Below are 23,508 nucleotides of genomic sequence, written 5' to 3'. Positions count from 1 at the left end.
CTCCACCATCGAAGCTATTCCCCGGATTTCTCCTCCTTCCGTCATCCTTCCTTTTATTTGTCTAGCGAATCAATGTGGGAGATGTCCCACTTTGCAACCGAGTCCTTCCGCTTGAACGCTGCTTTGCTCCATACATAACAAACCCGCCGGTCATTCTGTCATTGTCATCCCCAGCTTATACCCGAATCGAATGCATCTGTTGACAACAAGCGTCCGCATCATTCCCCCCAGCTCGTGCCTGTGAGCTTCTGTGGCCTGCGATTCCCGATTATCCCCGAGTCTGATTCAACGATACCTACGCCGGTTAAGGCATGTCCGCGCTGCCTTCTCGGCGCTGCTCTAACTAGGGTAGCAACTGCTGCGGAAACTCGAATCGCGATCTCCAAACCTCTCAAATTTATCTCTTCTACCATATCGCCATCATGGACCTCAGAAACCCTGAAGCGCATAATGGCAGCGACAGCCCACAACCTGGCCCGTTTGGCTGTACGTTCAACAATCCACAATATCCTCCGTGCTCATGCTAAAGATGTGTGCGCCTATAGATTCTTTCCTTTCGCCAATGGACACTCCATATGAACCTGCGCCTGCACGACCGCCCGGGCCCGCTCTTCTCGACGACAACGAGTCCACGATGCTGGACAACTTCTTCACGACGATGAATTCCAACCATTTCCCGAACGACTTCTGGATGGGAGGACAGACGAACCGTTTACTTGGGACTAGCGGGCTGGACTGGCCAGGCGAACTACCGCCCACCTTCGAGGGCTCCACAACGTCTCTTTCGCAACCAGGTCTCCCTCATGGCAGCATGGACAAGTCTAGCATGGAGATACTGGCACCGGACATGCATACAAATGCAGAAATTTTCGCGGCTGCTTCTATGCTCTACCACAACGGACTTACTGGGAATGACTTCAATTCCAGCTTCAATCACCACAATTTTGCTTCTCCCGACACAGATCTCAACAATCCAAGAATGAATGGCCACGGAAAGGTCCAGGCGCCTAGCAGTCATAGCCAGTCAAAGCAGCCGTCTCGTCGCCGTATGCCCGTAGGTTTCCATACGTCGGAGATGTTGTTCGATGTTCGAGAGCCCATATCACCCGAACAACAAGTGACGGCAAAGGTGCGCTCGCTTCATTGGGGCTCAGATGTCGGTTTCATGGGCCAGGGCTATATGGCGCCTCCGGAACAGCCTAATGAAGAGGATCGGACCAAAGAGCTGCTTGGTCATCTAGTATGCCTTGAACCGCAGAGCAGTGCCACGAACACGCGCGCGCCGAGTCCCGTAACAATAAGACACTCTGGAGGTTACGATGCTCCGTGGGCAGATGCCGCCGCAGCTGGTCAACTCAGCAATCTACGGCGAGGCTTTCGGGACCATGTGGAAGATCTCGCTCAGCCAAAGAAGAAACAGAGAACTCTGGTCAAAGAGGAAGATGACGAAACCTCGGATGACGATACCTCGAGACAAAAACCCAAGAAGTCCAAATCCTCGACGAGGCGGCTATCGCAAGATACCCTCCAGAAACGAAGGCTCTCTTCGGGGCCAAAAGCTGCGCGAGAGAACCTAACGGAAGAACAGAAAAGAAGCAACCACATTCTCTCGGAACAGAAGCGACGAAATCTCATTCGACAGGGCTTCGATGACCTATGCATACTTGTCCCCGGGCTGAAAGGAGGCGGCTTTAGTAAGAGCGCGATGCTAACTCAAGCCGCCGATTGGTTAGAGGAGATCCTGCGAGGCAATGAAATCCTCAAAGCACAGCTCGCAGAGATGAAGTCAATGAACGGCTTGGTCATGCCACGATAGCCCTCATCCAAGTTACGCGATCACGATTTACCATTATTAATTACCAGGTCTGGTTCAAAAGCGTGGGCTTACCTTTTGACTTATCTGTACATTGGAGCACTTGAGCGGTTTTCCAGTCATCTTTCAGATGAAACTGCAGGCGTTCTTCTCTGGCGGTCATGATCTGAATCACACTTTTCCCGGCGAGGCTCTACTAGTGAGCATTTGCTTGCTGACCTGCCGCATGTCATGCTTCCACCCATAATACCCCTCCTGGCTTATTTTCATCGCCATATTTATATACGATTATAGCCGATGCATGTGTAACTATATAGCCAAATTTCCGAACTAGCTACGATCGAACTAAACAAGATAATCTTCTCAGTGCGACGTATTGCTATGTTCCTAGTCGTTGCACTGATACTCATAACCTCCAGGCCTGAGAAAATTGCGGCCGTGAGATGCAGGAAGTACTTAACAAGGATGAGGTTTGTACGGAGTATTGGACAGTAGTTTACTAGTTTCGCGGGGAGCTCCGCACGTTTAAAGAGGCTTAGCTTAGCCTTTTACGGAGGTTGTTTAGCTCCGCAAGGGAAACAAACTGTCATGTGATCCGCCCCCATTTGTTGTTCTGGGACCGGACAACAGTCCGATACTCACCAAGAACCACCAAACCATCCAGATGTAACAACATCAATTGCAACCATTGCTCAGCCTCGATCTCCAACCTAGAAGACCAACTGAGAGGAATACCTCGCCAGCTCTTGCGAACATGCCTTCTCCGAAACGGAAGCGTACGAGCCATGCGCCGGACCACGATAACAATGCACGCAACAAGCGATTCGCCTACCTCAAGCCACAAGTCAGGCAGGTCTCTGAGAGGACCATCAAGAGCAAGTGGTCGACGCTTCCCGAACCCGTGCAAGACAAAGTTCGCGACATGTTCCGAGGCCTGGAGCGCCCTGTCATCATGCGACAACAAAATGAGAGCAAGCGCATCGAAGCGCAGGCCGCCGTGCAAGCTGTTGTGAAAAAGTACTGTCCCTGACACGTGCCGTTGGACCCTCGGGATAGAACTGACAACATATTTGTCGCTTAGTTTGGGAAAAAGACTGCCGCGAATGCCGTTCCCCCCGGTCGCGAAAGATTCCGTGTTTGAGTACGAAGCAGCTCTCAAAGAACATGTAAGGCGGTTCCACCGTCAATTGACCGACTCAGAAACTGGTCTAACCTCAAAGTGAAGTCCTCGTTAGAGGCTGCTCTAGCTACGATGAATGATAGTATCGATCTACTAAAGGTTCAGGTGGAGAAAGAGGAAGCACTACTTGAGAAAGAGAGGAAACAACTGCAGGAGATGGAGAGAAATGCAAAGGGAGTCGAGGCAGAGAGAAAGAGACAGATGAAGAATGTAAGGACCTGGCCCAGTGATAGCAAGATTAAGTCGCTGATTCTCGTTTTCATCAAGGAACATCCGGTGCTACGGCAATTGAGCAACGCCCCTGATAACCACGACTCAAACCAGTGCGGCTTTACCATTACAAATAATAACGACGCACAGGTCATGTTTGATGAGGTAGGAACTTTTCTCTCGGCAAACTGTAAGCTCGCTTTATTGACAAGCCCCATATAGCTTGAGGCCGATCCAGAAGTTTTTGGTCTATTAGAACAGTTGCATGACCATCTCAAGTCGATGCAAAATAACACGACACCCCTGACTGGCCTGAGAGATGCAGTCGCTAAATCTCAAGCGGCGCTAAGCTTGACTTTCCTTCCTGAAGACTGAAGCAGTTTCAAAGCAAACAAGCTAATAACATGCCCAGCCGCAGCTCATGCTGTTCATTTGAGGCTGATTATTCGACAGCAATGCAGCGAAGTCTGCACAGCGATACCATCATGGGTCAAGGGCCCCTGAATGCCGAAGAAGTGACGCTGGCGTCATGATCTCGGCAAATGTTCAAATTGCAACGATCGAGGAGCGGATGGATTTAAGCTGATGCATCAAGCCCCCGTGCATGGCCTCGGTATGAGTGGGCCAATACTTTGCTTACAGGGTCCGCATCTCTTGGCAATACATGCACTGAACATATATACGAGGAACTGGGTCTCGAGTCAAGCAGTGAAACATACACCACACAGTGGACTGATGGAGTCACTTGGCCTACAAACTGGCACGCAAAGACGAGTACATATCTGAGACTGTTGTGGGCTCGGGCCTGCAAATGCAAGGGACCTGTTTGCCTGTAAAGTAGTTCGAACGTGTTGAAGACCATACTACTTTGAGACATAGTCCACGTGCTTCCACTCTACAAGAGCATAAACCATGCCATTCAACATTTGTTAACCGTAAGAGTTTCCAAGCAACGAGTAGTGAGTTCAACCGAGGGACTTCCTTTTTTTGTATGAGGCATTTATAGTTAAAACATTATTCGACGCACCTAGTTTCTGCTTTCTACATCACTTATTTTATTGCCTAGTCTAATGTGGCACATGGGCTGTGGCTCCAGGGAGGGCCAAGTCTTTCCCGAGGCTGACAGATTAGCCGCCGTCCTGTTCCCCTCTCCCCTCCCAATGCGGAGGAGCCCGGGAGTTCAAAGATCCAAGTCCCGCTCCAGCGGGGAACTTCGATGAGCCGATCGCATTCGCGCGCATCCTCGCAATTTCTACTGAGCAGTTTACAGATCGACGCCGCAACAAAGGCAACCAAAATCGTTAACCGTTACTGCCCAACACAATTTCGGATAGCCTTGCATGTCTGCAACTTGCCATCCTCCTTGGAGCGCCCTGAGCCAGTCGAATTAATTGATCTCAGCACCGATCCCGTTCTTGCGCAACGGTTTTGCGCCCAGCGATCAATGACGGAGAAAAGCGCAGCGCATCCGGGTACAGGGCCCGAACAACACCAACCCAACAACGGGACAGCCGATAAATTGAGAATCAGCATAGCAAATGGCGAACACACTCGAGAAAATCCGAATGTAAAGGAGGAACTGCTGGGCACACAGGGCCCCAAATCTGAAATGGCTGCGGTGGGGGCTCACTCGAGTCCGAAGAAGCGCCGCAAGGTCAATCATGGTAAGTAGATAGTCTCTGCCATGAGCCCTGCCAGGGTGACGGTAGGAACCCATGGGCTCTCTTTGTCATATATCCCCGTCCCGAATGGCTGGCTGATGCGAAAAATGACCGATAGCATGCGTTTACTGTCGGCGATCGGTAAGCCTCTCTCACATGCGGCAGCCAAACCACCTTCCCTGGCCATGATTAGAGCGGCATTCCACTCTCTGAGAACAAATTGATCGGTATTCAAAGTGGTTCACTTGCTAACAGGAGGATATTCCACGTGGCACAGCATATGACTTGCGACTCGGTACGACCTTCTTGAACGTTATCCCTCCCAACATCCTTTGTGAAACGTCTTTGCACAGAGTGTTTCCCAATGAGTCAGGCATACTGACGCGAGATGTTCGGCTTCATAGGAACGACCTTGTACACGATGTATAAAGCGGAACATCGGCCACTTGTGCCATGATGAGCCTCGAGAGTCTTCCAAGCGGTCCCGGAGCGAGAATGAGCATTCGGCTGCGGATGACGAAGCCTCTTCGAACAACGAGTATCCAAACATCCAAGGAATGCCCAGAACGGTCGATGTCCAGGATGCTGCCGGTCAGCAAATCCTCCCAGATGCGACAATGGGCCTATCGGCTTCCTCTGTGCCTTCGGTGCAGCAGCCGGGCAATATGTCTTCTTCCGGTGAGACGCCACCTGATGGGGATGACGTTTGAGGATTCATCGCTGACGCGATTACACAGTACTTCCCTTCAACGAATGGGTTGGCGGGCAAAGCCAATTTCAAGACATGCACTCATTTCATCCGTCCTATATGTTCAACGCGCCCGAGGTCACCAACGAGTACAACCTTCTTGGAGACTTCCTCAGTAACAGTCTTCTTGACGATGGATCGGTTTTTCAGAATGATGATCTGCATGGGATTTATTCAGACCCGACGTTGATAAACTCCATGGCTACCTTAGGAGGATCAAACCCGTCTATGCTCCAGCAAGCCCAACAGGCACAGTCGCAACAAAATCAGCAGAATCAGCAAACCCAGAGTGAATCCGCCCAGGGCCCTGCTGCTGCAGTGAGCAACGACAAGGCAAGAGAGACTTATTACATGACTGCAGCTGATCCTTCAGGCTCAGATCCACCAGAGGAGCGAATGAACAAACTTCTGAAGGCCAAGTATGACGCAGGACTTTTGAGACCATTTAATTATGTCAAAGGCTATGCAAGGTTGAACCAGTATATGGAAAGACACCTCCAGCAAGCTTCGCGGCAGAAGATCCTTCGACAGCTGGACAAGTTCCGGCCGAAGTTCCGGGAGAGAATGCAAAGTTTAACTGACATTGAGCTGATATTGGTGGAGATGTGGTTTGAACGCAGTCTGATGGAGTACGATCGTGTTTTCGCTAGTATGGCCATTCCTGCCTGCTGCTGGAGACGGACGGGCGAGATCTTTCGAGGGAACAAAGAAATGGCAGAATTGATCGGCGTTCCTATCGAATCCTTGCGCGATGTGAGTCATGTGGCCTCCCTTGACCGGATATTAATGGATGCTAATATCTCTCAGGGCAAATTGGCTATCCATGAAATCATTGTGGAAGACCAGCTTGTTAGCTACTGGGAGAAATTCGGGGCGATTGCGTTCGATAGCACCCAGAAGGCAATGCTCACAAGCTGCACCTTGAAAAATCCCAATTCGAACTCGTCTACTGACGGTATTCCCTGCTGCTTCTCATTCACCATACGGCGAGACAACCACAATATGTGAGTCAATTCCCAAAGGAATGAATCGGTGATGGAACGCTAACTCCCTTGGAAAACAGACCATCGCTCATAATCGGAAACTTCTTACCTTCGCAGCGGAAAGCGAAATGAAGTCCGTCATCTTCATCTTGTCTGCTATTTGTCGCTTTAGTACGGAGTCACTCGCACTTTGATCTAGCTTTGGTCTATAGATATCCATTTCTTTGTCATTTGCTTCACAGGGGCCAGGTAATAGCCTCCTCACTTGAACAGCTTCCCAGTCTCAGGAAATGTACCAGAATTTGGGTTCAAGAAAATAAGATTCTATTAAGAGTCAAGGCCTGTTGTACTTGTAGCCATACAGGGGAGGAGTATGCCGGTCAGGTGGTCTCCGATGCCATTGTGTATCAGGACCACCGAGTAGCAACCTACTTACACGAGCCATGAACTTCCGCTACATCATCACCCAGGGGTGTTGTACAGTACTCTTCCAGGTCAACAATCTACTCCAGAAAAACTGTCTACAACCCAAACCCAATTCTTAAAATGGCAGGAGAGGCCATTTTATGTAAGCATACTACCTCGCACCAGAGTGAAATGCGCTCAATACCTGACCTCGCCTAGCCTTCGCAGGCGATATCCAGAAGCAAATCCAAGCAGACGGCCACGAACCCTCGAGTCTACACCTTGATGAAGCCACGTCGAGCAAGCTAGACAGCTATCTCAGCCATCTGCCAGTTTCCACAAGCACCTCTTCCCCCTCCATCCGCCGGCGTTTGGACCACGCAGGCACAGAACTGTGGAACAGCTGCACGCAGCGTATGACGCACTGCAGCGACCCAAAATCATCCGTGGTCTTGTGCAAAGGTACACTCTTGTGTGTTATATAATCTCGGGCCTCGAGGCTGAGCGGAAATATAGTCAAAGCGTTCGCATGGGCTATGCTCGATACTGCCGTCTCGAATAGGAGTCTAAGTATGCCCTTATGGTCCGCAACGATACCTGATACCACTAACTTACCTCTGCACTAGGGAGCTTCAGAGTCTTGGAGACAGCTTACAAGCTGGTCAAGACTTGTATAGGTATGTACGTCTGTCAATTTGGGCATTGAATACCGGCAAACCCTTGTTGACATACGCCTCAGAGCATGGTTGCGTCGCCATCAGCTTGAAAGCCATCGAGGCGGTAGCCATGCGGCTGGATGCACTCGAGCACTTGGAGACAGATGTTGATAAAGCGAGGTTGTGCCAGTGTAACGTGCATTATTATGCGCTTCGGGTTCACTTGGTATGTAATCTGTTGCGCGGAGCTGAAGTCTGGGTACTGTACGCTACTGACAGGGAGCATTGGATTCCAGGCGTGGCTGCAAGGCAGACCGGACATTGCAGATCATTTGTTTCTCAAACTCCCTGAATCGATCACTGGCGATACCTGTGTTCTGGATGTTTGCTTCAAGGTTGGGAGCTTGGCGCTATCTTGCAGTCAGTATGATGTGGCGGCGAAGTGGCTGGAAAGGGGGTGGGAGCAATGCAAGCTGCTTGCTTCTAGTTCTGAAGGATCTGATGTAGCTTCGCAGGATAAGGAGCTTCTGATTCTGCATGCTTTAGGTGTGGGTTATGGTCTTTCTAGATCTTTCATATACTGACTTTGGGACAGTGCGAGCGAATACTCACCTTGATACGCATGACTCGAAAGACAATCTTGTGAGAACCCTCGGTCACTTGAAATCTGTAAGTGGGTCGATTCTTCAGCAATGCTTGTATGCTCATCTGTGTGTAGCAGTATAGTAATATGTTTTCAATTCGGCTTCTGGAGCTTGAAGTCCTTGCTCGAGGGAACAGAGATGTGGAACGGTACTTCCAAGGTGAGGTGTCCCACTATCATTTAGAGCAGTCACTGATATTCTTGGCAGTACTACAAGACGCCTTGAAGGTGGTAGATGCCTCAGAAAGCAGCTTCAGGATGTGCGGGTAACCAGCTCTAATGATGAGGGGCCTCAGTAACTTTTGATAGGATCCTTTACTCTACCAGCAAGCTTCAGGACTCGTGAGTTACCATGTGAGCAACTAATACATCTATCTTGACATGCAAGCAGTCCCGATGAATATTTCCAAGCACTGAAGCGGCTCCTGACTGAGATGATCACGAGTCCTTGTCTTCAGCATGAACACCAATTACTCGAACATGTCTTTGTCAGGCTAGTCGATGCTCTGACAGATCCATGTTTTCCTGCCCAGGCGAACCTGCGATTCTTTGAAGAGGTTGCAGATAATCCGAATTTCAACAATCAATTACTTAGCGTAGAAGCACAACAAGCTTGTTTGATGGTATTCTCTCGATCCTAAGGTCGACTATCAAAATTGCTGAGCAACGCAAAGATAGCATGGAAGCACATAAATCGAGCCATATCGGCCAATGATGCACTCTCCGCAGAACAATGGTGTCTCTTCATGCTCCAACAGCCAGTCATTCCACTTTCCTCCGACAGCAGATCTAAGCTATTCAGGTAAGAAAGATTGCCACATCTTTCTCATCAAAACTGACGATGAAAAAGGAAACTTATTCTTTGTGCTTCGGAGACATTGAGTACAACCGCCGCGGATACACTTTTCAACCAACTGCCAGAAGAATGCAGACATTGCCCACTGACTTTGTATCTGATGTATAAGTTGACCCTGCGCGACAGTACATGTACTTCTAGTAGCTGGTTCTCCTGCTCACTGTTTCTAGCCTTCTGACAAGTCGCAGGTTCTGTCTATTTGCAAGCACTGTTCGAGCTCGCCGAGACATCATCGCCGTATATCATATCCTGCATAGCGGAAGCATTCCGACAGGGAAAGATGATAGAGGCACTTCAATGTCTTCAGATACTACTGTCAAGCAAGGAAGACCTTCAACTTGACAAACAGCCTGGGCGTTTGTTTCAGTAAGTGTGAGATTGGATCCACCATCAGCTTTCCCAACTGACAATAATCCTATGTCTACAATTCTATATCTTGTCACTGAACTCGACGCCTGCGACGCCACAGATGAAGGGCTAGTAGATGCGATTACATCTGCATTCAAAGCAGGTACGCGACCTCGTATAAAGTCCGACACAGTGGTAGCTAATCCTATCAGCCCTAGATATGTTTCCCGCTCAGAAGCAAGCAGGCGCTTTCACCACGGATGAGCTAGAATGGCTTGCGAAGAAGAGCTACAACCTTGCGCTGAGACTACAGGACTCAGAAAAAGCAGAGCAGACCCTGGATCTCCTTGAAATATCCATCAAGGTAGAAGACAGCTGTTTGCGTTTCTTCTCCACAGCCCCGGACTAACCAGCCTCTAGTTCACAACCCTACATCAAGAACAAGTCAACCCTACCAACCCAACACTCAACACCACGTACCTCCTTTGCCAAGTCTTGAAGACAAACAAGCACATATCACTTGCGCGGCAAACCATTGATTCAACAAACAAAGTCGGTAACCTTCTCTCACCCACTCTCCCTTTCCATCATCCATAACCCTGACTCGAACCCCTCAACAATCAGAAAACCCATTACACAGCAGCCCACGCATCCAGCATCGCCTTCCAAGCCAACCTGACCGATCATCTCCAGTGGCCCTACAACCCCGAAGCAACCTCAAGCCCAACCTCAAACTTGCCTCAAAACGCCATTCCTACTGTAAATGCAAGCTCCGATTTAGACAGTAACACCCTCTGGCTCCCAAAATACCGCATCATGCTCGCCCTCGACCTAGAAGCCTCAATCCACCTCAACAGCGGCGATAACACCAGCAGCAGCAACTGGACCCACATAACCAACCTAATCAACCTCTCCTCTCCCATACTCACCCCCCAACTAACAGCAATCTACCTCGATATCCTCCTTCGGGCTAGCACCACCACCCCTCTCCCAAATATCGTCCAAGCCATCAAGGTACGTCCCAACCATACAATGAAAACAAACCACCTAATAAAAACAAGCTTCTCCTCCGAACAATCCACACCTCGCCCTCCCCCGACCTAAACGAGTCCACCACCACCATGCATCAGACCCTCCCCCCGTACCTGCACGTGCTGTACCAGCTCGCCCTCGATGCAAGACAGCCCGAACTCGCGGAGTCGGTCCTCGACCAGGTCCTAGTCCTTGTGCGGGACTGGAAGATGACCGAGTTTTCGGAGAGGGAGGTGCAGTGGATGGCGTCCGTGGCGTTCAATCGGGCGGTGGATTTCTATCTGGCCGGGCAGGATGAGGAGTGTCGGCGGTGGGCGGGAAAGGCGATTGCGTTAGCGGACTTGCTGCTGCTGGTGGTGGGTGGGGAGGATGGCGGGGGTGCGTTTGGGAAGTTGTTAAGGGCGCGGTACGGGAAGTTGATGGTGGGAGGGTTGGAAGCACCCGGGTCAATGGGGACGAATTAGGAGTGGGGAGGCTGGCATGAATTGTGAAGTTGCGAGGTTTTCTTTTCTGTAAGTGGCAAGTGTTTTCTCCGCCTCCGCATTGCGAATGTATGAGTGAGTCTCTAGCTCGTTCATAAACTGAATATGAAGGGTAAGTGCGATAGGTCTATATTTGACTGAGTGGTTGGTTGGAGTGTATTACGAAGAAGACGCGGATATTTACGTATGAGCAAAAAGATCCACAGCTCAATGAAAGAATAATCAGAGTCAGACTTGCCATGGTAATCGGCCAAGATGGGTATCATTTTAAACTTAGTTAACAAGGCCAGCATAAAGGAGGTGAAGCCAGTCGACGGAAGTTGAACGACTTCCCGGGAAAGAACCAAAGACACCAAAGAAATGCGCTTGAGGATGAGTATAAAGAAGGTTTAAAAACAGGTGCACATGCACTTCAAGTAACAACCCAGCCGCGGGGAGAAGCCCTCACTCCGAGTAAAGAAGAAGGATTGAATGTTGCCGCAGCACAGCGACAGGATTGGATGAGGACCGCAAATTCTTTCGTGTCCCTGCATAGAACGCCGGTAAGAAACGAGGGATATATTATCTGAAATGTGAATTTCTCGCAAATGAGAGGTTGACACGAGGAACAAGTACATTGAAGCACCCGCAACGCTTAGAGCCAAGGTAGTGTGATTGATGAACTCATCAAGGTGACTTCAAGATGCATAGGTCCCGCTCGAATAATATGTTATAACAGTTGAGAGGTAGAAAGGAAAGAGGATGATCAGGAAGTATTATGATCCCTCATTTGATGAGAGAGTGCAATGGGCCTGCCATTGAAACTCTTTTATTCAATCATCGCCATTCAGAACAAGGGAAGAAATCTCTGAGGGCGCGAACGAACCCGTCCGTTGAATTTCCGGCATCGAAGATAGTCGTTCGATGCTACATGAGTCTTCATGGAGCTTGCCGATTCTAGATACCTTCTGGTTTTCCTTGCCGCTGCTGTCGGTATCGTTTTCGAGGGTCTCACGAGTCCTGTTCCGGGAAGCCAACACACGCAGCGTAAGCTCTAGCTCTCTCTCTAGATCCCTCTGAGTATGTAAATACTCTGTCGAGTTGTTAAGCTTTTTACGGTACGCCTTCAATGTTCGACACACTTGTTCGGTGGACGTATCGAGTGCGCCGAGATCGCCTTTCCCCATGCTTCTAGCACGAGCCCGGAAGTCCATAGATGAACGGCGAGATTCTTTGCGGCTACACACGGCCTTCTTAGCACTAGGGGGCTTTTGCTTGCATAATGACGGTGATGTATGAGCTTTGTCTCTATGAATGCTGGACGTAGGTGAGCGGCGACTGGGTGTCGATGCGGGTGACGTCGGAGAAGTGCTTCCAGATCTTAAGGAAGGCGAAAGTGATAATTTAGCGAATTTCCGCAAAAATGTTGGGGAATGTCCACGCGCAGGCGTCGGAGTGACCGCAATATTCTCCTGCCGCTGAAACTCGGCAATTTCGTGCTTGGACAGGACTTTGCGTAAAGGAGGCTTGGAGACCGCGGATGCTTTGATTGGAGCGTCATCGTCTTCCTTATTACTAGTGTGCACGGAATCTCGAGGTGCCTGAGTAAGCAGCGATAAATCCCATAGCATAACGAGACCATCAATCCCAGAGCTGACTAGAGAGCATCTCTTCACTTGGCTGGATGACTTAGATCTCCTCGAGAGTAGACAAACGTCGCTAACTCCTTCGGTATGTCCGAATTCAGCCGCAAGAAGGACGCCTCTGTCTAAGTCGTATACACGGATGGACTTGTCTGACCCTGACACTCCTACGAGCAGTCTAGGGGAATCGTGTTCCGGATCCTCAGCAGATACAGCTAGGGAGCTCATGACCACCGTATCAGTTGAATCGGCGTCAGTGGTCCGGAAAGAATGAGTTTGTCGACCGGAATTCAGGTCAATGCGCTGAACAAAGCGATCAGTAGTGGAGACAACGAGTGTGTTCTCAGTTTTTGATAGTAGTGCCATGGATACTGGCGATGCCTTCAATGTTATCACTTTAGAGACCAAGTACGCGAAAGCAGACGCGCCGTGAGCCTCGCGACTCACGCACTCTCTGATCTGAATAGTACGATCGGCAGAGCATGATACGAGTCGCTTTCCGTTATCAATGAAAATGATTTCATTGACAGCTCCAATGTGGTCGTCCATGGTCTGAATCAATTCAAGACTCTCGTTTGCCCAGAGAAACAATTGTATAGTACGATCACGACTGGCGCTAGCAATGACAAGACCCTGGGCGGAGGAATGCACAGCAATGTCAGTAATTTCCCCACTATGAGCTCGGACTTCTTGGATGCATTTCCATGGGTGATTCAGCCAGAGTCTAGTAATCGTATCGTTAGTGAGAGTATAGCAATGGTCAAATCGGGTCAATGTGATACCTTAGGACACCGAACTTGTCGCCGGACAAGAAGTAATCCATGTTATCAGTAGCACACAAGACTTTCAGCTCATTGGAGATATCCTCGTTGATCCCGATGGGATGCTCAAGAATGATCGAACGTGAGTTCCGGCACTTGCCTGTGTCATCCCAGAACTTGACAACTCCATTGCGTGACCAGGTATAGAACTCTGCTCCAAGGCCATTGGGGTCTGAGACTGGACGGATACCAAGGACAGCGTCCCTGTGAGCTTGAAGAGTGTTTCCCAAATCACTATCATTGACATCCAGATCATCACTCAATTCTTCAGTTGAGAATATTTTGATAGTGTTGCTAGAGTCCATTGCCACCAAGTTGGGACCAAGACATCCCATACATGTGATGGTAGGCCCCTTTGAACTCGGTTCAACCAAAGATCTACCAGAAAACGCAGGCGAAGATGGAACGGTTAATGAACGTAATTTTGCCAGGGTCATGCACTGAATATGTCCGCCACGTCCACCAACCCAGAGACATGAGCGGTCCAGATCAACCGCGAGAGAAGTGATAGCATAATCAAAGTAATGAGCAACAGACAGCTTGTGTGTTCCCTCGTTATGATCCAGGAAGCAAAGAGCCCCGGTGTCTGTTCCTACTACTGACTCGCAGTCAGAAACGCTAGCTACGCTAGTGAACGTGCTTTCTGCTAGCGAGCCCAGCAAGCAGTTTCTCCCAGATAGAGCTTTCGGAGTATGATTAGAAGGACTAGCGCTTGGTTCTGCAGTAAGCCGAGATTTTGGAGATCCCGGTCTCACGTCTGGCAGCCTCCAAACCTTAACATGTCGGGTGCCCACCCTGAGCAGCTTGTTAGTACTAGGCCTGGCAGAGACATAAATAATGCGACTTACGTGACCAAAGTCTGCCCAACCCAAGCCATGTCGCGAATGAATGAAGTACATTTATTGGTGGAATGAAGCCTGGCCGATCCTGTCTTCGGGTTCACGGACCAGACAAACAGGAATCCATCATTGACATCGCCAAGGGTGGCAAGGTACTGTGAATCTGGGCTGAAAGCCAATCCACGCACCCCAAACGTATGCTCGGTCAGAATGGAGAGTGGTACTTCACCCGAGGCCCCTTTGGCGGTTGAGTAGACAAGGACCCTCGGACCATATCCAGTCTAACAAATATCAGCATAGGAGTACGTTGTTACAAGCTAATTGACGGAGACATACCTCCCCAACGGCAAGCAGACCTCCATTCGGACTGACTGCGACGCTGGTGACTGCTTTCACTCTTTCCCGAGATGACCATCCACGTGGGCTATTGCACTCCGCCAGCTCATTACCGGCATTACCACCGTGTAGAACGCTTTGGGCTGTAGACCTTGTACCCGACGGAGTTTTTGCTCTGCTGTCTGGAGTAGTGGGAGGAGTGGAGGTATTATAGAAAGACGTGACAGGATTGACACTGGTTGCAGAAGGTCGTGCCCTGAAGAAGCGTTGCTGGAGGGTATTTTGCTCGTCTATTTCCGCTAGAACGACGGTCGAGCCAGCGCAAATAGCGAAGGAATTGCTCCCCGCATGACTTGAGAAGCCTCTGGGCGAGTTGGTGGTAGAACCGATTACTGTCTGGAGGGCCAGGATTGCCTGTTGTGGTGGTGTCTTGTGCATCGAAGAGCGTGTAGAGGGTCTAAGAACAGGTGAATTTGTAGGTGTTATGCGAAAGGACGACCCCGAGTTGGTCTTGCTTTTCGCATTCAGAGTATTGTATGCCATGGCGAGTCGGGGCGGGTTCGTAGGTGATTATGGTAAAACTCCTTGGAGACAAGGGAGGAAAAATTGGTGCATTGATACTTTCGAGTAGTGTTTTTCAGAGTGGTGGGCGCTTGTGTAAACTCGCCTGAGAAATGCAAGTCGTATCGCTCATATGAGGAAGGAGCCGCGATTGAGGGGCTGCGGAGGGGACTCGTTTGAAGCCTCCTTCCGTGTCGGTCACTGCGAATAATGATAAATATAGTCAATGCAAATATTCTTGGTTGTAATTTTGAAGCAGCGTCGTTCTAAATATGGCTAACGCAAGTGGTCGGGTGCGCAAAGGCTGGAGAAGAGGGGAGCAGAAGGCGGCGGCGGCGGCGGCGGCGGAGGAGCTTCAAGGGAACGAAGGGGTAAGCAAATCAAGATCAAGTCATGGATCAAATTACCGATTCAATGAGCGACTAGAAAGAAGAGAGACAGTAAGATGTGAAGAGGAAGAGAAGAAAAAGAGAATTGGACAAACGAATGAAGCTGGCGGAGAATGAGTGAGAAAATCTGATTTGAAGATCGGACAAACAGAAGAATGTGAGGCAGTAAACACTGTAGCTGCTCCTCCTTCCACGCCGGGCAGAGAGCCGAAAAATGACGGACGAACCCTTGGGTTTTTAGCGCGGGAAGCTAAAATGAGCGCCCGGCGATGGGAGATCTCCCCGTTGTCTGATCGTCCCGGAGCCTGCAGCAATGAGATAAGGAAAGGAGCAGAGGAATGAGGATAGAAGGTCTGTTGCATTAGTTCCTTGCTGTTTGGCGAACTTCTTCTAGAGTCTAGTCACGTCGAAATCTGTTGCAAAAACCGGGGACACATGGGCAGTGAGCAGAAGGCAGATCACATCTGATCATGTCCACAGGGCAGACATTCAGTGGCCCCAGCCTGTGGGGGAAGAGCATCCACCCTTGGGAATGGCGCCCTTTGACTTCAGCACCCAATTCATCCTTCCATCTGGGGTCGCAGGCTGTCAACGTTAATGGGCAGGAAATACGGAGCGGCACATCTTATTCATGCAGTACCATGGTCTTGCTCTATGGAGTCATCATATTGAGTTGGATGGTCGAATCATTCATTGCTGCGCTACCGCTCAAAGGACATTGCATGCTTCAGGCAGATGTTGGGTAGCAGAATGTCTATTCTTTGACCTTTGAAGTAAATCCTCTGCTGCACTGGGTAGATTGCACTGGCCTGAATTGTCCAGACTAGGTTTCGGTTCCTGCAGGCCGCGAGGCAGTCTTTGTTGTCCTTGGGACCACTGACAAGAGTATGGACTTCGCGCGGAATCAAGGGGGCTTCTGATTCGCGCATCTCACAGATTTTTTACTCTTCATTGGTGAATAAGTCATTATGAATTAGCGGTGAGCAGGTTTCAGATAGAAGAGGAGCAATGAGAATGTTGAGGGTCTCTTTGCTGTTCCGTCTGCCGACATTGTAGATAATAGTGGATTGGATGGTGGAAGGCCAACAATTGACTGAGTGGTTGTATGTCGGCCAGTCACATGACTACGGGGGCGAGCGGTAAATTGTTCTAGCCCCGTTTCTAGAAAGTAAAGTCTCCCGCGGGATTTTATCAGCGCGATACTTCTTTTCTTCTGATAGCGTTGCCTCCGACAATCTTCATAGCCAGCGCATCATCATCATTATCATCATCATGATCATGTGGAATTCAGGGGCTGCTTCAGCACGAGTGCACCTGTCATGTCTGCTGCATGAAGCTTTTCAACCAGATCTTGCTCGCTCGACCTGTCGAGTTTATCAACGTCGAAGCTTGTTTCCGATAACGCCTCTTGCCTATCGCAAGTCTGACGCTCAACGCAGTTTCAGCTCCAATCATCAAATCCATATACACCAGTCTCATTCATTGTTGTCGTTCATCAATACCCTCGAAGATTCTCCGATTCCGACGAACAAGATAGAAACAACCACGCCAGCAAAGAACGAGCGTGGCGACAATTCGACAGACAACGTCGTACAAGCCCCAGAATTCTCATCTAAGACTCACCGAGTTCCTTTCACAAAACGAACAGATGCCAGGGGTGCTGGTAAAGAGAGAGCTAAAGGCTCCTACAGCAAAACCGACTCCCGCAGCGATCGATCGAAAACGAAGCCCTCGGAGAAGACAAAGCCCTTGGAAGGGAAGCCAAAGACTTGGAGGGATGCTATCAAAATTACTGGCCCGCCGAAGAAGAAAGAACACTGGCAAACTCAGAAGGCTGCCCTGAAAGAGAAGTTCAAGGAAGGATGGAATCCTCCTAAGAAGCTTTCTCCCGACGCGATAGAAGGAATCCGACACTTGCATCAGGTGGCACCAGAGCAGTTCACTACACCTGTTCTCGCTGAGCAGTTCAAGGTTTCACCAGAGGCGATTAGACGTATCCTGAAGAGCAAATGGCGGGCATCAGACAAAGAAATGGAGGATCGCCGGAAGCGATGGGAAAGACGACACGATCGTATCTGGGCTCACATGACTGAGCTCGGCCTGCGACCACCTACCAAGAACACGGAAAAAATTCAAGATTCACAGGTTCTCCTCTATGAGGCTCAGAGCGAAGAAGACAAGGCTCAGAGCGAGGAAGACAAGGCATAGACAATGTTGCTATGGATTGTAGCATTACAAACACTGTATAATACCATTGCATGATGTACATTAACGAGCTGAGACGGTGGCGTTGTATGGGTTGGCGTTATCTCATTTCATCCTATCTTCAAATTAAAGACAATATCGTCTGTCCTAGCTCACTTGCTCGTAGTGATCAAAGCTCTAAACCAGCAGGGAATAGTACTGTACTGGATCAGGAATTCCACATGACAATAGACAGCTTGTGCGCCTAGTCGGGTTCTGTTTTATCTGGTTGTCAATTGCATTTAATGATTTTTACCATGCTGAGGACTCGGAGGAGTTGGGTTGTATGCACTCGATACACTCATTAAGGGTCTCGGCTAGACTAAACCCATCCATCCTCTCCTCCGCTGCCACCGCCGCCGCCGCCAGGAACGTTATGGAGCGAACTGAATCGCTAGGCTACGTTTACCCGCTTCCTTTCTGTTCTTCCAGTCCTTCAACCATTATGTCCTTCGCCATTTGACGCCATGCCCTAGCTGGCAAACATCAGATCATCTTTTGACTGTGATATATTCGTCCTGGCGCGTTGGTCTAGGGTTGTCTTCCCTTCAAGGTGGCGGCTGGTACCCACCAACCAACTGAGCTACCCCGAGCTTCCTCCTTCTGGTCTTACATGCGCGCGCTCACCCAAAACCACATGGGAGCCTATCAGTCGCCGCCATGCCATCAGACATCCAAGTCTTTGTGAAGTGGAAAGACCAGACAATATTTGCGGGGGAAGACGTGGAATGCACTATTACCTTCAAGAACATTGCGGAGACGAACGTGGAACCCCATCCCGGGGGTCCGACCTCACATCACAGACAACCTTCGCGAGCTACAAGCACTCACTCCGAGTCGTTATTCTCACTGAAATCACCTCAGAAATTCTTCTTCAGCCCGCATCGTCGCTCATACTCCACAGCAGCTAAGAAAAGCCCGTCGCACCGCCTTTCTTCCTCGGTGAGCTCGCCGTTGATCGGTTCGCACAGCTTCCCTCCTCCGTCCACTCCTCGCAATGGCTCGGCCGCCGGTGGCAAGCATAAACGATCGGTCTCTATACTCTCCATCGATAGTGAAGGTACCGGGGAGCCGACACCCCGGACATCATCACAATTCAGCCACCCCCGACCACTAAGGCGCCATGGGCGCGCGGCAAGTTTACAAGTCTTGCCAAGGAGATATGAGGCATATGAAGATCAGTCCGCAATAGGTACTTAATAGTGTAACAGAGATCAAGGGCATGGGCTATGCTAAAAGCTTGCATTTCTAGGTGGGCGCAGTCCCGTTCGCAGCTTCCCACCTACAGAGTCCTCAATTCATTCATCCCCCGGCAACCCCAGAATTGACATCGACGGTCCGAATGACACCAGCCGCCGTGGCTCAAATATCTACAGTCCTAATCGATCAATTGAACCACCTCGTACCCCTGCGCGTCGGCCTCCATTGTCACCGATTGAATTCAAATTTCCGCCGTCCCCAGCTGCCGACATCAACAGCCATATAGGCGTATCAACATTAACATCACCAATCGAAGAGAATCCCACAGCACCCAGATCCAATGGGAAGGAAATGACAGTTTTAGCGGCACCAGGACATTTGCCGCAGCTAACGAGAATCATGTCAACTTCCAGCCTGGCTGGAAGTCACAGAAGTAGTGGAGATTACAACTCGATTAGCGACAATTCGTCAGAGACTCTTCAGTCCGAGTACACAAACTACTCCACGACAGTGCCCCGCCCGCCTATCACATCGCGTCACTCACGACATGTGTCAAGCGTGGAATCCCCAGGGCTTTCGCCCTACAGCCAGACACTGCTTATGGGCTACGCGCAGATCAGCGCTTCATTTACTGTCGATGGCTCTCTGATCCACCAATCTATCTTTGAGGAAGTCAAGCGGAAAGGTGTCGTTGGGGGAGCAGGGAACGCAGCCGGTCTGCCCAGTGGCAAGCCAGCTGCAAGCGAAGAGAAGAGCCGCAAAAGCGGAGGCTTCTGGGGAGCATTCAAATGGAATGCAATTGAGGAGTCTTTGAGTGGCCTCCTCTCTAACAACGAACTGGATGGGTTACGAGACATGCGGGGCGTCTCGTCGTCTCGATCGATACCACTACTTTCCACAACGCAGTCGCTTCTCTTCGTAGACTTGCGACTGGCACCTGGGGAGGAGCAGTCGTATTCATTCTCTTTCACTCTTCCAAGTGGCTTGCCAGCTAGCCACAAGGGAAAAGCGATCAAGATATCCTACAATCTGGTTATCGGCACACAACGGCCAAGTAGTCGTAACGAGCCGCAGCGGGTGAATCGCATCAGCATACCTTTCCGTGTGTTCAGCGGAGTCAATGGTAAGTGTTGGTCTTGAACCAACCAAGAACCAAGTGATTAATTCCTCATACAGGCCAGGGAGATATCATGGGCCATGATCTGATGAGCCCCTATGTGCTGCTCCGGGACGAAGCCAGGGTACAGAAGGTCGGAACGAACCCAGCTTCAGTAGTGAAGCCTAAAAGCATTAGTGGCCCTACGTGGACGTCAGCTCCAGAATTCCTGTCATACGTGGACGACATCCTTGAAAAAGCCTCTCGGAAAAACTCGCTGCATCCACCCGAAGCTTCTGCGGAGCATCGAGCAAGTCACGATCCGGCGACGGGTCGATTATCCTGCAAGGATGCCATTGACCTCGCCATCCTTCGAAGCAATCAAGCGCTTAATTCATCTCGTAGCCCCAATCGGTTCGAGATCGCCCGCGATGGACGCCGAATGGCCGTTGTTGTCCTTAATCGCCCGTCTCACCGACTAGGCGAGACGATTATAGCCACCGTGAATTTCGCAGATGCTGCACTTCCTTGCTACGCTCTGCGCGCCACCCTTGAGAGCTCCGAGCGGGTTGCTCCGGCTCTGGCTATCCGATCGAATGCGAGCATCCGTCGTGCGACTCGCAAGGTCCATGCCTCGTATTTTGAGAACACGCTCTACGCGACCCGCGTGGTCTTCAGTCCAGCAATCCCTGTCTCTGCGACACCTACGATTCTTACCACTGGAGTGAATCATGAATGGGAACTTCGATTCGAGTTCGTTACCAGTAATGCCCATGACGGGTCAGCGCCATCGGGCTCGCGTTTGTTGGAGGCCGTATCTGAAGACGAACGCGGACGGGTCATGTCAGCCTTGGAAAACCTGGGGTGTGAGTCGTTTGAGATCGCAATCCCAATCACGATTTATGGCGAGACAGTCCGGGAGCGGCTGCCAGAAGAAAACGAAGGATACGCTATTTGAGGTAATATTTGTTCAAACGAAATACAGACGTTGAGATGAGAGATGTCTGGATTCTATGACGTCGCATAGAGTCTGGGACACATCCAGGTTACTTGCAATTTAGTCCATACCTTGGCTGCGCTAGACTGAAACGACGTAATGTGAGACGAGTAGTTTGGTGCATGCCAGCCAGAAGAATTTCCTCTGAATTGTGAGAACTAGTCTAATAAGCCTCCATTTCCTTGCGACGCGACGGGTCACCGGGGCAACGGACGGGGCGTTGGGCTACTTGGGAGTTGGAAGACTGCATCACCCATGGTTCCGTGGGTGGGAAGCGTGGAGCAATTCAAGAGTCGGTACTTAAGTTAGTCTAGTCTAGGTAGTAGTGGTAGTAGTAGTCTATAGATATTGTTGTATAGACTGGATGGTAGTACCTGGTAGATGCATTCCCCTGCAGCCAATTTATATTAACTCGTGCGACGTTAATCAGTAGTTCCTGGTGTTTGCGCCTCATCCGATCTGGTCGGGCCCGAATCGATCGCTGATCCCATCCTTCTCCTCCTTCTTTCTACTGCTTTTGTTTCTCTTCCCCATTCCTCCTTACCCCCCCCATCTTCGCCCACTTGAAACACATACACACAGACACACGACTATAATCTCGTCTTCAACGCGCCCTTGAGGGACTATTGGCGCTCCAGCTCTGGGACTCTTGGCCGAGCCAGTAAGAAACCCCCGCCTTTTGATGCCTGTGCGCGCCCCGATGGACTGACGGATTGCTTGACTGTCTGGCATCGGAATGTAGGCGCATTCTCCTCCCACCTCGCAATCGATCCTCCGCCGCCGAAGGGAACAATTCCAGGCAGTCCGAGGCCTTCGACAGGCGACCCGTTCGCTGTTCTTATCTAGTCCAAAGAGAGAGCCCTTTCCTCAAGCGAAAGCGAGATGGCATCTTTCATCACTACAATGTCTGTCCCCGTCACCACCACTTCCTCTTCTTCATCTGCTGCCCCGCCGACTCCGACGTCTTCCCGGCGCCCTCTTCCTCCCCTCCCTCTCATCCCTTCAGTCTACCACAACACCGTTCATACTTCCCGCGCTCCTCTCTCCGAACCCCCCTCCTACTTGTCACCGGCGGTGTTCGCGCTGAAAAATGACCCCTCTGGGCTGACACCTCCCAGCAATGCTCGCACCCGCGCGCCCTTCAAGCCGCGATCGGCAGCCAAGGGCACCACCAGCTACCAGCTGAGACAATTTGCGGAAGCGACGCTCGGCAGCGGCAGTCTGCGCAAGGCCGTGAAACTGCCCGAGGGCGAGGATTTAAATGAATGGTTGGCCGTGAATGGTGTGTATTGAAAAAAAAAAAAAAAAAAAAAAAACCAACTTGAATGCCGATTGTGTGTGCCACAAGCGTATGTCCGCGTGCTGATACAACTATGTTGTTACCTTCGTCCCCGCAGTTGTCGACTTCTACAATCAAATCAACCTGCTGTACGGCGCGATCACGGAGTTCTGCTCGCCTCAATCATGTCCGGAGATGAAAGCGACCGATGAGTATGCGAAACCCGAGTTTCCCAGGTGGTATATGTCTCAGAGCTGACAAGGAGGTTTCGTTACGCATTCTAGATTCGAGTACCTCTGGCAAGACTCGGAGAACTTTAAGCGACCGACGAAGATGTCCGCGCCCGAGTATATCGAACATCTGATGACCTGGGTGCAGAGCAGCGTCGACAACGAACAGATCTTCCCAAGCAGGCTCGGTACGTGATGCCCCGTTTATGGTTCACCCGGTTCTGGCTACAGCAGCTACAGCACTCTACAAACGATGAAACTGGCGGCGGTGGCAGACGCTAATATTTGGAAATCCAATACAGGTGTTCCCTTCCCCAAAGCGTTCCCCAGTCTGGTGCGACAGATCTACAAGCGTATGTACCGGGTGTACGCGCACATTTACTGTCATCACTATCCCGTGGTGGTGCATCTCGGCCTCGAACCCCACCTGAACACCAGCTTCAAACACTACGTGCTGTTCATCGACGAGCATCGCTTGGCGAGCGGGAAGGATTTCTGGGGGCCTTTGGGCGACCTGGTGGACAGTATGCTGCGGAGCGACTGATTCGCGGGCGGGCTGTCAGGCGAACACACGAGAGGATGACGGGACCAGGGCGTTTGGGCGTCGAGGCATTCGTAAAAGGGAACATTTAAAGAAGGTCGTAGAGGCCGTCCGGCGTTTTTGTTTCGTTGCTGATGAAGCTATTGAGTTGATGGGCATTGCATTGCCGTTATTTCATGTTTGTATGCGCATCAGAGCATAAGCAGTATCTCTTTTGTCCGAACCACCGGCTTTTGGTAGACAATCTGTAGTATGAGTCGTAGTAGTACGAGGGGAAAGAAGAATAGCCGAAAACCCGGCGTGTGCGGGAACTCACGTGATCACCCTAGCCGGCAG

The 23,508-nt window shown here is 50.5% G+C and overlaps 9 protein-coding genes across 9 annotated transcripts; 8 read left to right on the top strand and 1 right to left on the bottom strand.

Moving 5' to 3' along the window:
* Positions 1 to 154: 154 nt before the first annotated feature.
* On the top strand, positions 155 to 2,159 carry BO82DRAFT_357783 (basic helix-loop-helix domain-containing protein). The gene is made up of 2 exons (XM_025636113.1): positions 155 to 486; positions 546 to 2,159. Exons 1-2 carry the CDS (start codon positions 423 to 425, stop codon positions 1,814 to 1,816), a joined length of 1,335 nt encoding a protein of 444 aa, XP_025488215.1. The 5' UTR covers positions 155 to 422; the 3' UTR covers positions 1,817 to 2,159.
* Positions 2,160 to 2,466: 307 nt separating this feature from the next.
* BO82DRAFT_169521 (uncharacterized protein) lies at positions 2,467 to 3,679 on the top strand. The gene is made up of 5 exons (XM_025630334.1): positions 2,467 to 2,830; positions 2,895 to 2,979; positions 3,039 to 3,203; positions 3,261 to 3,368; positions 3,426 to 3,679. Exons 1-5 carry the CDS (start codon positions 2,568 to 2,570, stop codon positions 3,576 to 3,578), a joined length of 774 nt encoding a protein of 257 aa, XP_025488214.1. The 5' UTR covers positions 2,467 to 2,567; the 3' UTR covers positions 3,579 to 3,679.
* A 735-nt stretch (positions 3,680 to 4,414) lies between these two features.
* Positions 4,415 to 6,902, top strand: acuM (gluconeogenesis transcription factor RDS2). The gene is made up of 7 exons (XM_025636112.1): positions 4,415 to 4,867; positions 4,983 to 5,005; positions 5,142 to 5,159; positions 5,269 to 5,542; positions 5,602 to 6,365; positions 6,420 to 6,616; positions 6,676 to 6,902. The coding sequence occupies exons 1-7, from the start codon at positions 4,420 to 4,422 to the stop codon at positions 6,725 to 6,727; spliced, it is 1,776 nt and encodes a 591-aa protein (XP_025488213.1). The 5' UTR covers positions 4,415 to 4,419; the 3' UTR covers positions 6,728 to 6,902.
* A 723-nt stretch (positions 6,903 to 7,625) lies between these two features.
* On the top strand, positions 7,626 to 8,569 carry BO82DRAFT_292350 (uncharacterized protein; the record flags this gene model as incomplete). Its single annotated transcript, XM_025631762.1, has 5 exons — positions 7,626 to 7,677; positions 7,740 to 7,882; positions 7,953 to 8,202; positions 8,252 to 8,325; positions 8,375 to 8,569. Coding segments are annotated over 5 exons (714 nt in total), but the record flags the coding sequence as incomplete, so codon positions are not given.
* Positions 8,570 to 9,723: 1,154 nt separating this feature from the next.
* BO82DRAFT_395004 (uncharacterized protein) lies at positions 9,724 to 10,999 on the top strand (the record flags this gene model as incomplete). Its single annotated transcript, XM_025638766.1, has 3 exons — positions 9,724 to 9,867; positions 10,128 to 10,517; positions 10,565 to 10,999. The coding sequence occupies 3 exons, from the start codon at positions 9,724 to 9,726 to the stop codon at positions 10,997 to 10,999; spliced, it is 969 nt and encodes a 322-aa protein (XP_025488211.1).
* Positions 11,000 to 11,829: 830 nt separating this feature from the next.
* BO82DRAFT_292349 (WD40 repeat domain-containing protein) lies at positions 11,830 to 15,178 on the bottom strand (the record flags this gene model as incomplete). The annotated part of the gene is made up of 4 exons (XM_025631761.1): positions 11,830 to 13,363; positions 13,422 to 14,255; positions 14,309 to 14,580; positions 14,636 to 15,178. 4 exons carry the CDS (start codon positions 15,176 to 15,178, stop codon positions 11,830 to 11,832), a joined length of 3,183 nt encoding a protein of 1,060 aa, XP_025488210.1.
* Positions 15,179 to 17,424: 2,246 nt separating this feature from the next.
* rrg9 (mitochondrial ribosome assembly protein RRG9) lies at positions 17,425 to 17,616 on the top strand (the record flags this gene model as incomplete). The annotated part of the gene is made up of 1 exon (XM_025630866.1): positions 17,425 to 17,616. A coding segment is annotated over one exon (192 nt), but the record flags the coding sequence as incomplete, so codon positions are not given.
* Positions 17,617 to 18,279: 663 nt separating this feature from the next.
* On the top strand, positions 18,280 to 21,454 carry BO82DRAFT_395003 (putative intracellular protein transport protein (Sat1)). The gene is made up of 3 exons (XM_025638765.1): positions 18,280 to 19,021; positions 19,082 to 20,152; positions 20,206 to 21,454. Exons 1-3 carry the CDS (start codon positions 18,490 to 18,492, stop codon positions 21,081 to 21,083), a joined length of 2,481 nt encoding a protein of 826 aa, XP_025488208.1. The 5' UTR covers positions 18,280 to 18,489; the 3' UTR covers positions 21,084 to 21,454.
* Positions 21,455 to 21,651: 197 nt separating this feature from the next.
* Positions 21,652 to 23,386, top strand: BO82DRAFT_357778 (Mob1/phocein family protein). Its single transcript, XM_025636111.1, has 6 exons — positions 21,652 to 21,783; positions 21,865 to 22,027; positions 22,241 to 22,404; positions 22,520 to 22,613; positions 22,686 to 22,819; positions 22,934 to 23,386. Exons 2-6 carry the CDS (start codon positions 22,005 to 22,007, stop codon positions 23,173 to 23,175), a joined length of 657 nt encoding a protein of 218 aa, XP_025488207.1. The 5' UTR covers positions 21,652 to 21,783; positions 21,865 to 22,004; the 3' UTR covers positions 23,176 to 23,386.
* Positions 23,387 to 23,508: the final 122 nt, after the last annotated feature.

Source organism: Aspergillus uvarum (genome assembly GCF_003184745.1).
Source record: "Aspergillus uvarum CBS 121591 unplaced genomic scaffold BO82scaffold_61, whole genome shotgun sequence".
In the NCBI taxonomy this organism is placed as follows: domain Eukaryota; kingdom Fungi; phylum Ascomycota; class Eurotiomycetes; order Eurotiales; family Aspergillaceae; genus Aspergillus; species Aspergillus uvarum.
The sequence above is the reverse complement of the archived record's forward strand: the minus strand, read 5'-3'. Positions and strand labels throughout refer to the sequence as shown.

What these genes read in the sequence shown, in the direction of transcription:
- BO82DRAFT_357778 (XM_025636111.1), top strand. Translation starts at nt 22,005, where the DNA reads ATGGCATCTTTCATCACTACAAT. An exon ending in GCATCTTTCATCACTACAAT is followed by an intron (nt 22,028 to 22,240) that starts GTCTGTCCCCGT and finishes GACACCTCCCAG; the next exon opens with CAATGCTCGCACCCGCGCGC. An exon ending in GAGATGAAAGCGACCGATGA is followed by an intron (nt 22,614 to 22,685) that starts GTATGCGAAACC and finishes TACGCATTCTAG; the next exon opens with ATTCGAGTACCTCTGGCAAG.
- acuM (XM_025636112.1), top strand. Translation starts at nt 4,420, where the DNA reads ATGAGCCGATCGCATTCGCGCGCATCCTCGCAATTTCTACTGAGCAGT. An exon ending in CTATCGAATCCTTGCGCGAT is followed by an intron (nt 6,366 to 6,419) that starts GTGAGTCATGTG and finishes AATATCTCTCAG; the next exon opens with GGCAAATTGGCTATCCATGA. An exon ending in CGGCGAGACAACCACAATAT is followed by an intron (nt 6,617 to 6,675) that starts GTGAGTCAATTC and finishes CTTGGAAAACAG; the next exon opens with ACCATCGCTCATAATCGGAA.
- BO82DRAFT_395003 (XM_025638765.1), top strand. Translation starts at nt 18,490, where the DNA reads ATGCCATCAGACATCCAAGTCTTTGTGAAGTGGAAAGACCAGACAATA. An exon ending in TGAAGATCAGTCCGCAATAG is followed by an intron (nt 19,022 to 19,081) that starts GTACTTAATAGT and finishes TTGCATTTCTAG; the next exon opens with GTGGGCGCAGTCCCGTTCGC. An exon ending in TGTGTTCAGCGGAGTCAATG is followed by an intron (nt 20,153 to 20,205) that starts GTAAGTGTTGGT and finishes TTCCTCATACAG; the next exon opens with GCCAGGGAGATATCATGGGC.
- BO82DRAFT_169521 (XM_025630334.1), top strand. Translation starts at nt 2,568, where the DNA reads ATGCCTTCTCCGAAACGGAAGCGTACGAGCCATGCGCCGGACCACGAT. An exon ending in GTGCAAGCTGTTGTGAAAAA is followed by an intron (nt 2,831 to 2,894) that starts GTACTGTCCCTG and finishes TTTGTCGCTTAG; the next exon opens with TTTGGGAAAAAGACTGCCGC. An exon ending in AAGCAGCTCTCAAAGAACAT is followed by an intron (nt 2,980 to 3,038) that starts GTAAGGCGGTTC and finishes CTCAAAGTGAAG; the next exon opens with TCCTCGTTAGAGGCTGCTCT.
- BO82DRAFT_357783 (XM_025636113.1), top strand. Translation starts at nt 423, where the DNA reads ATGGACCTCAGAAACCCTGAAGCGCATAATGGCAGCGACAGCCCACAA. An exon ending in ACAACCTGGCCCGTTTGGCT is followed by an intron (nt 487 to 545) that starts GTACGTTCAACA and finishes GTGCGCCTATAG; the next exon opens with ATTCTTTCCTTTCGCCAATG.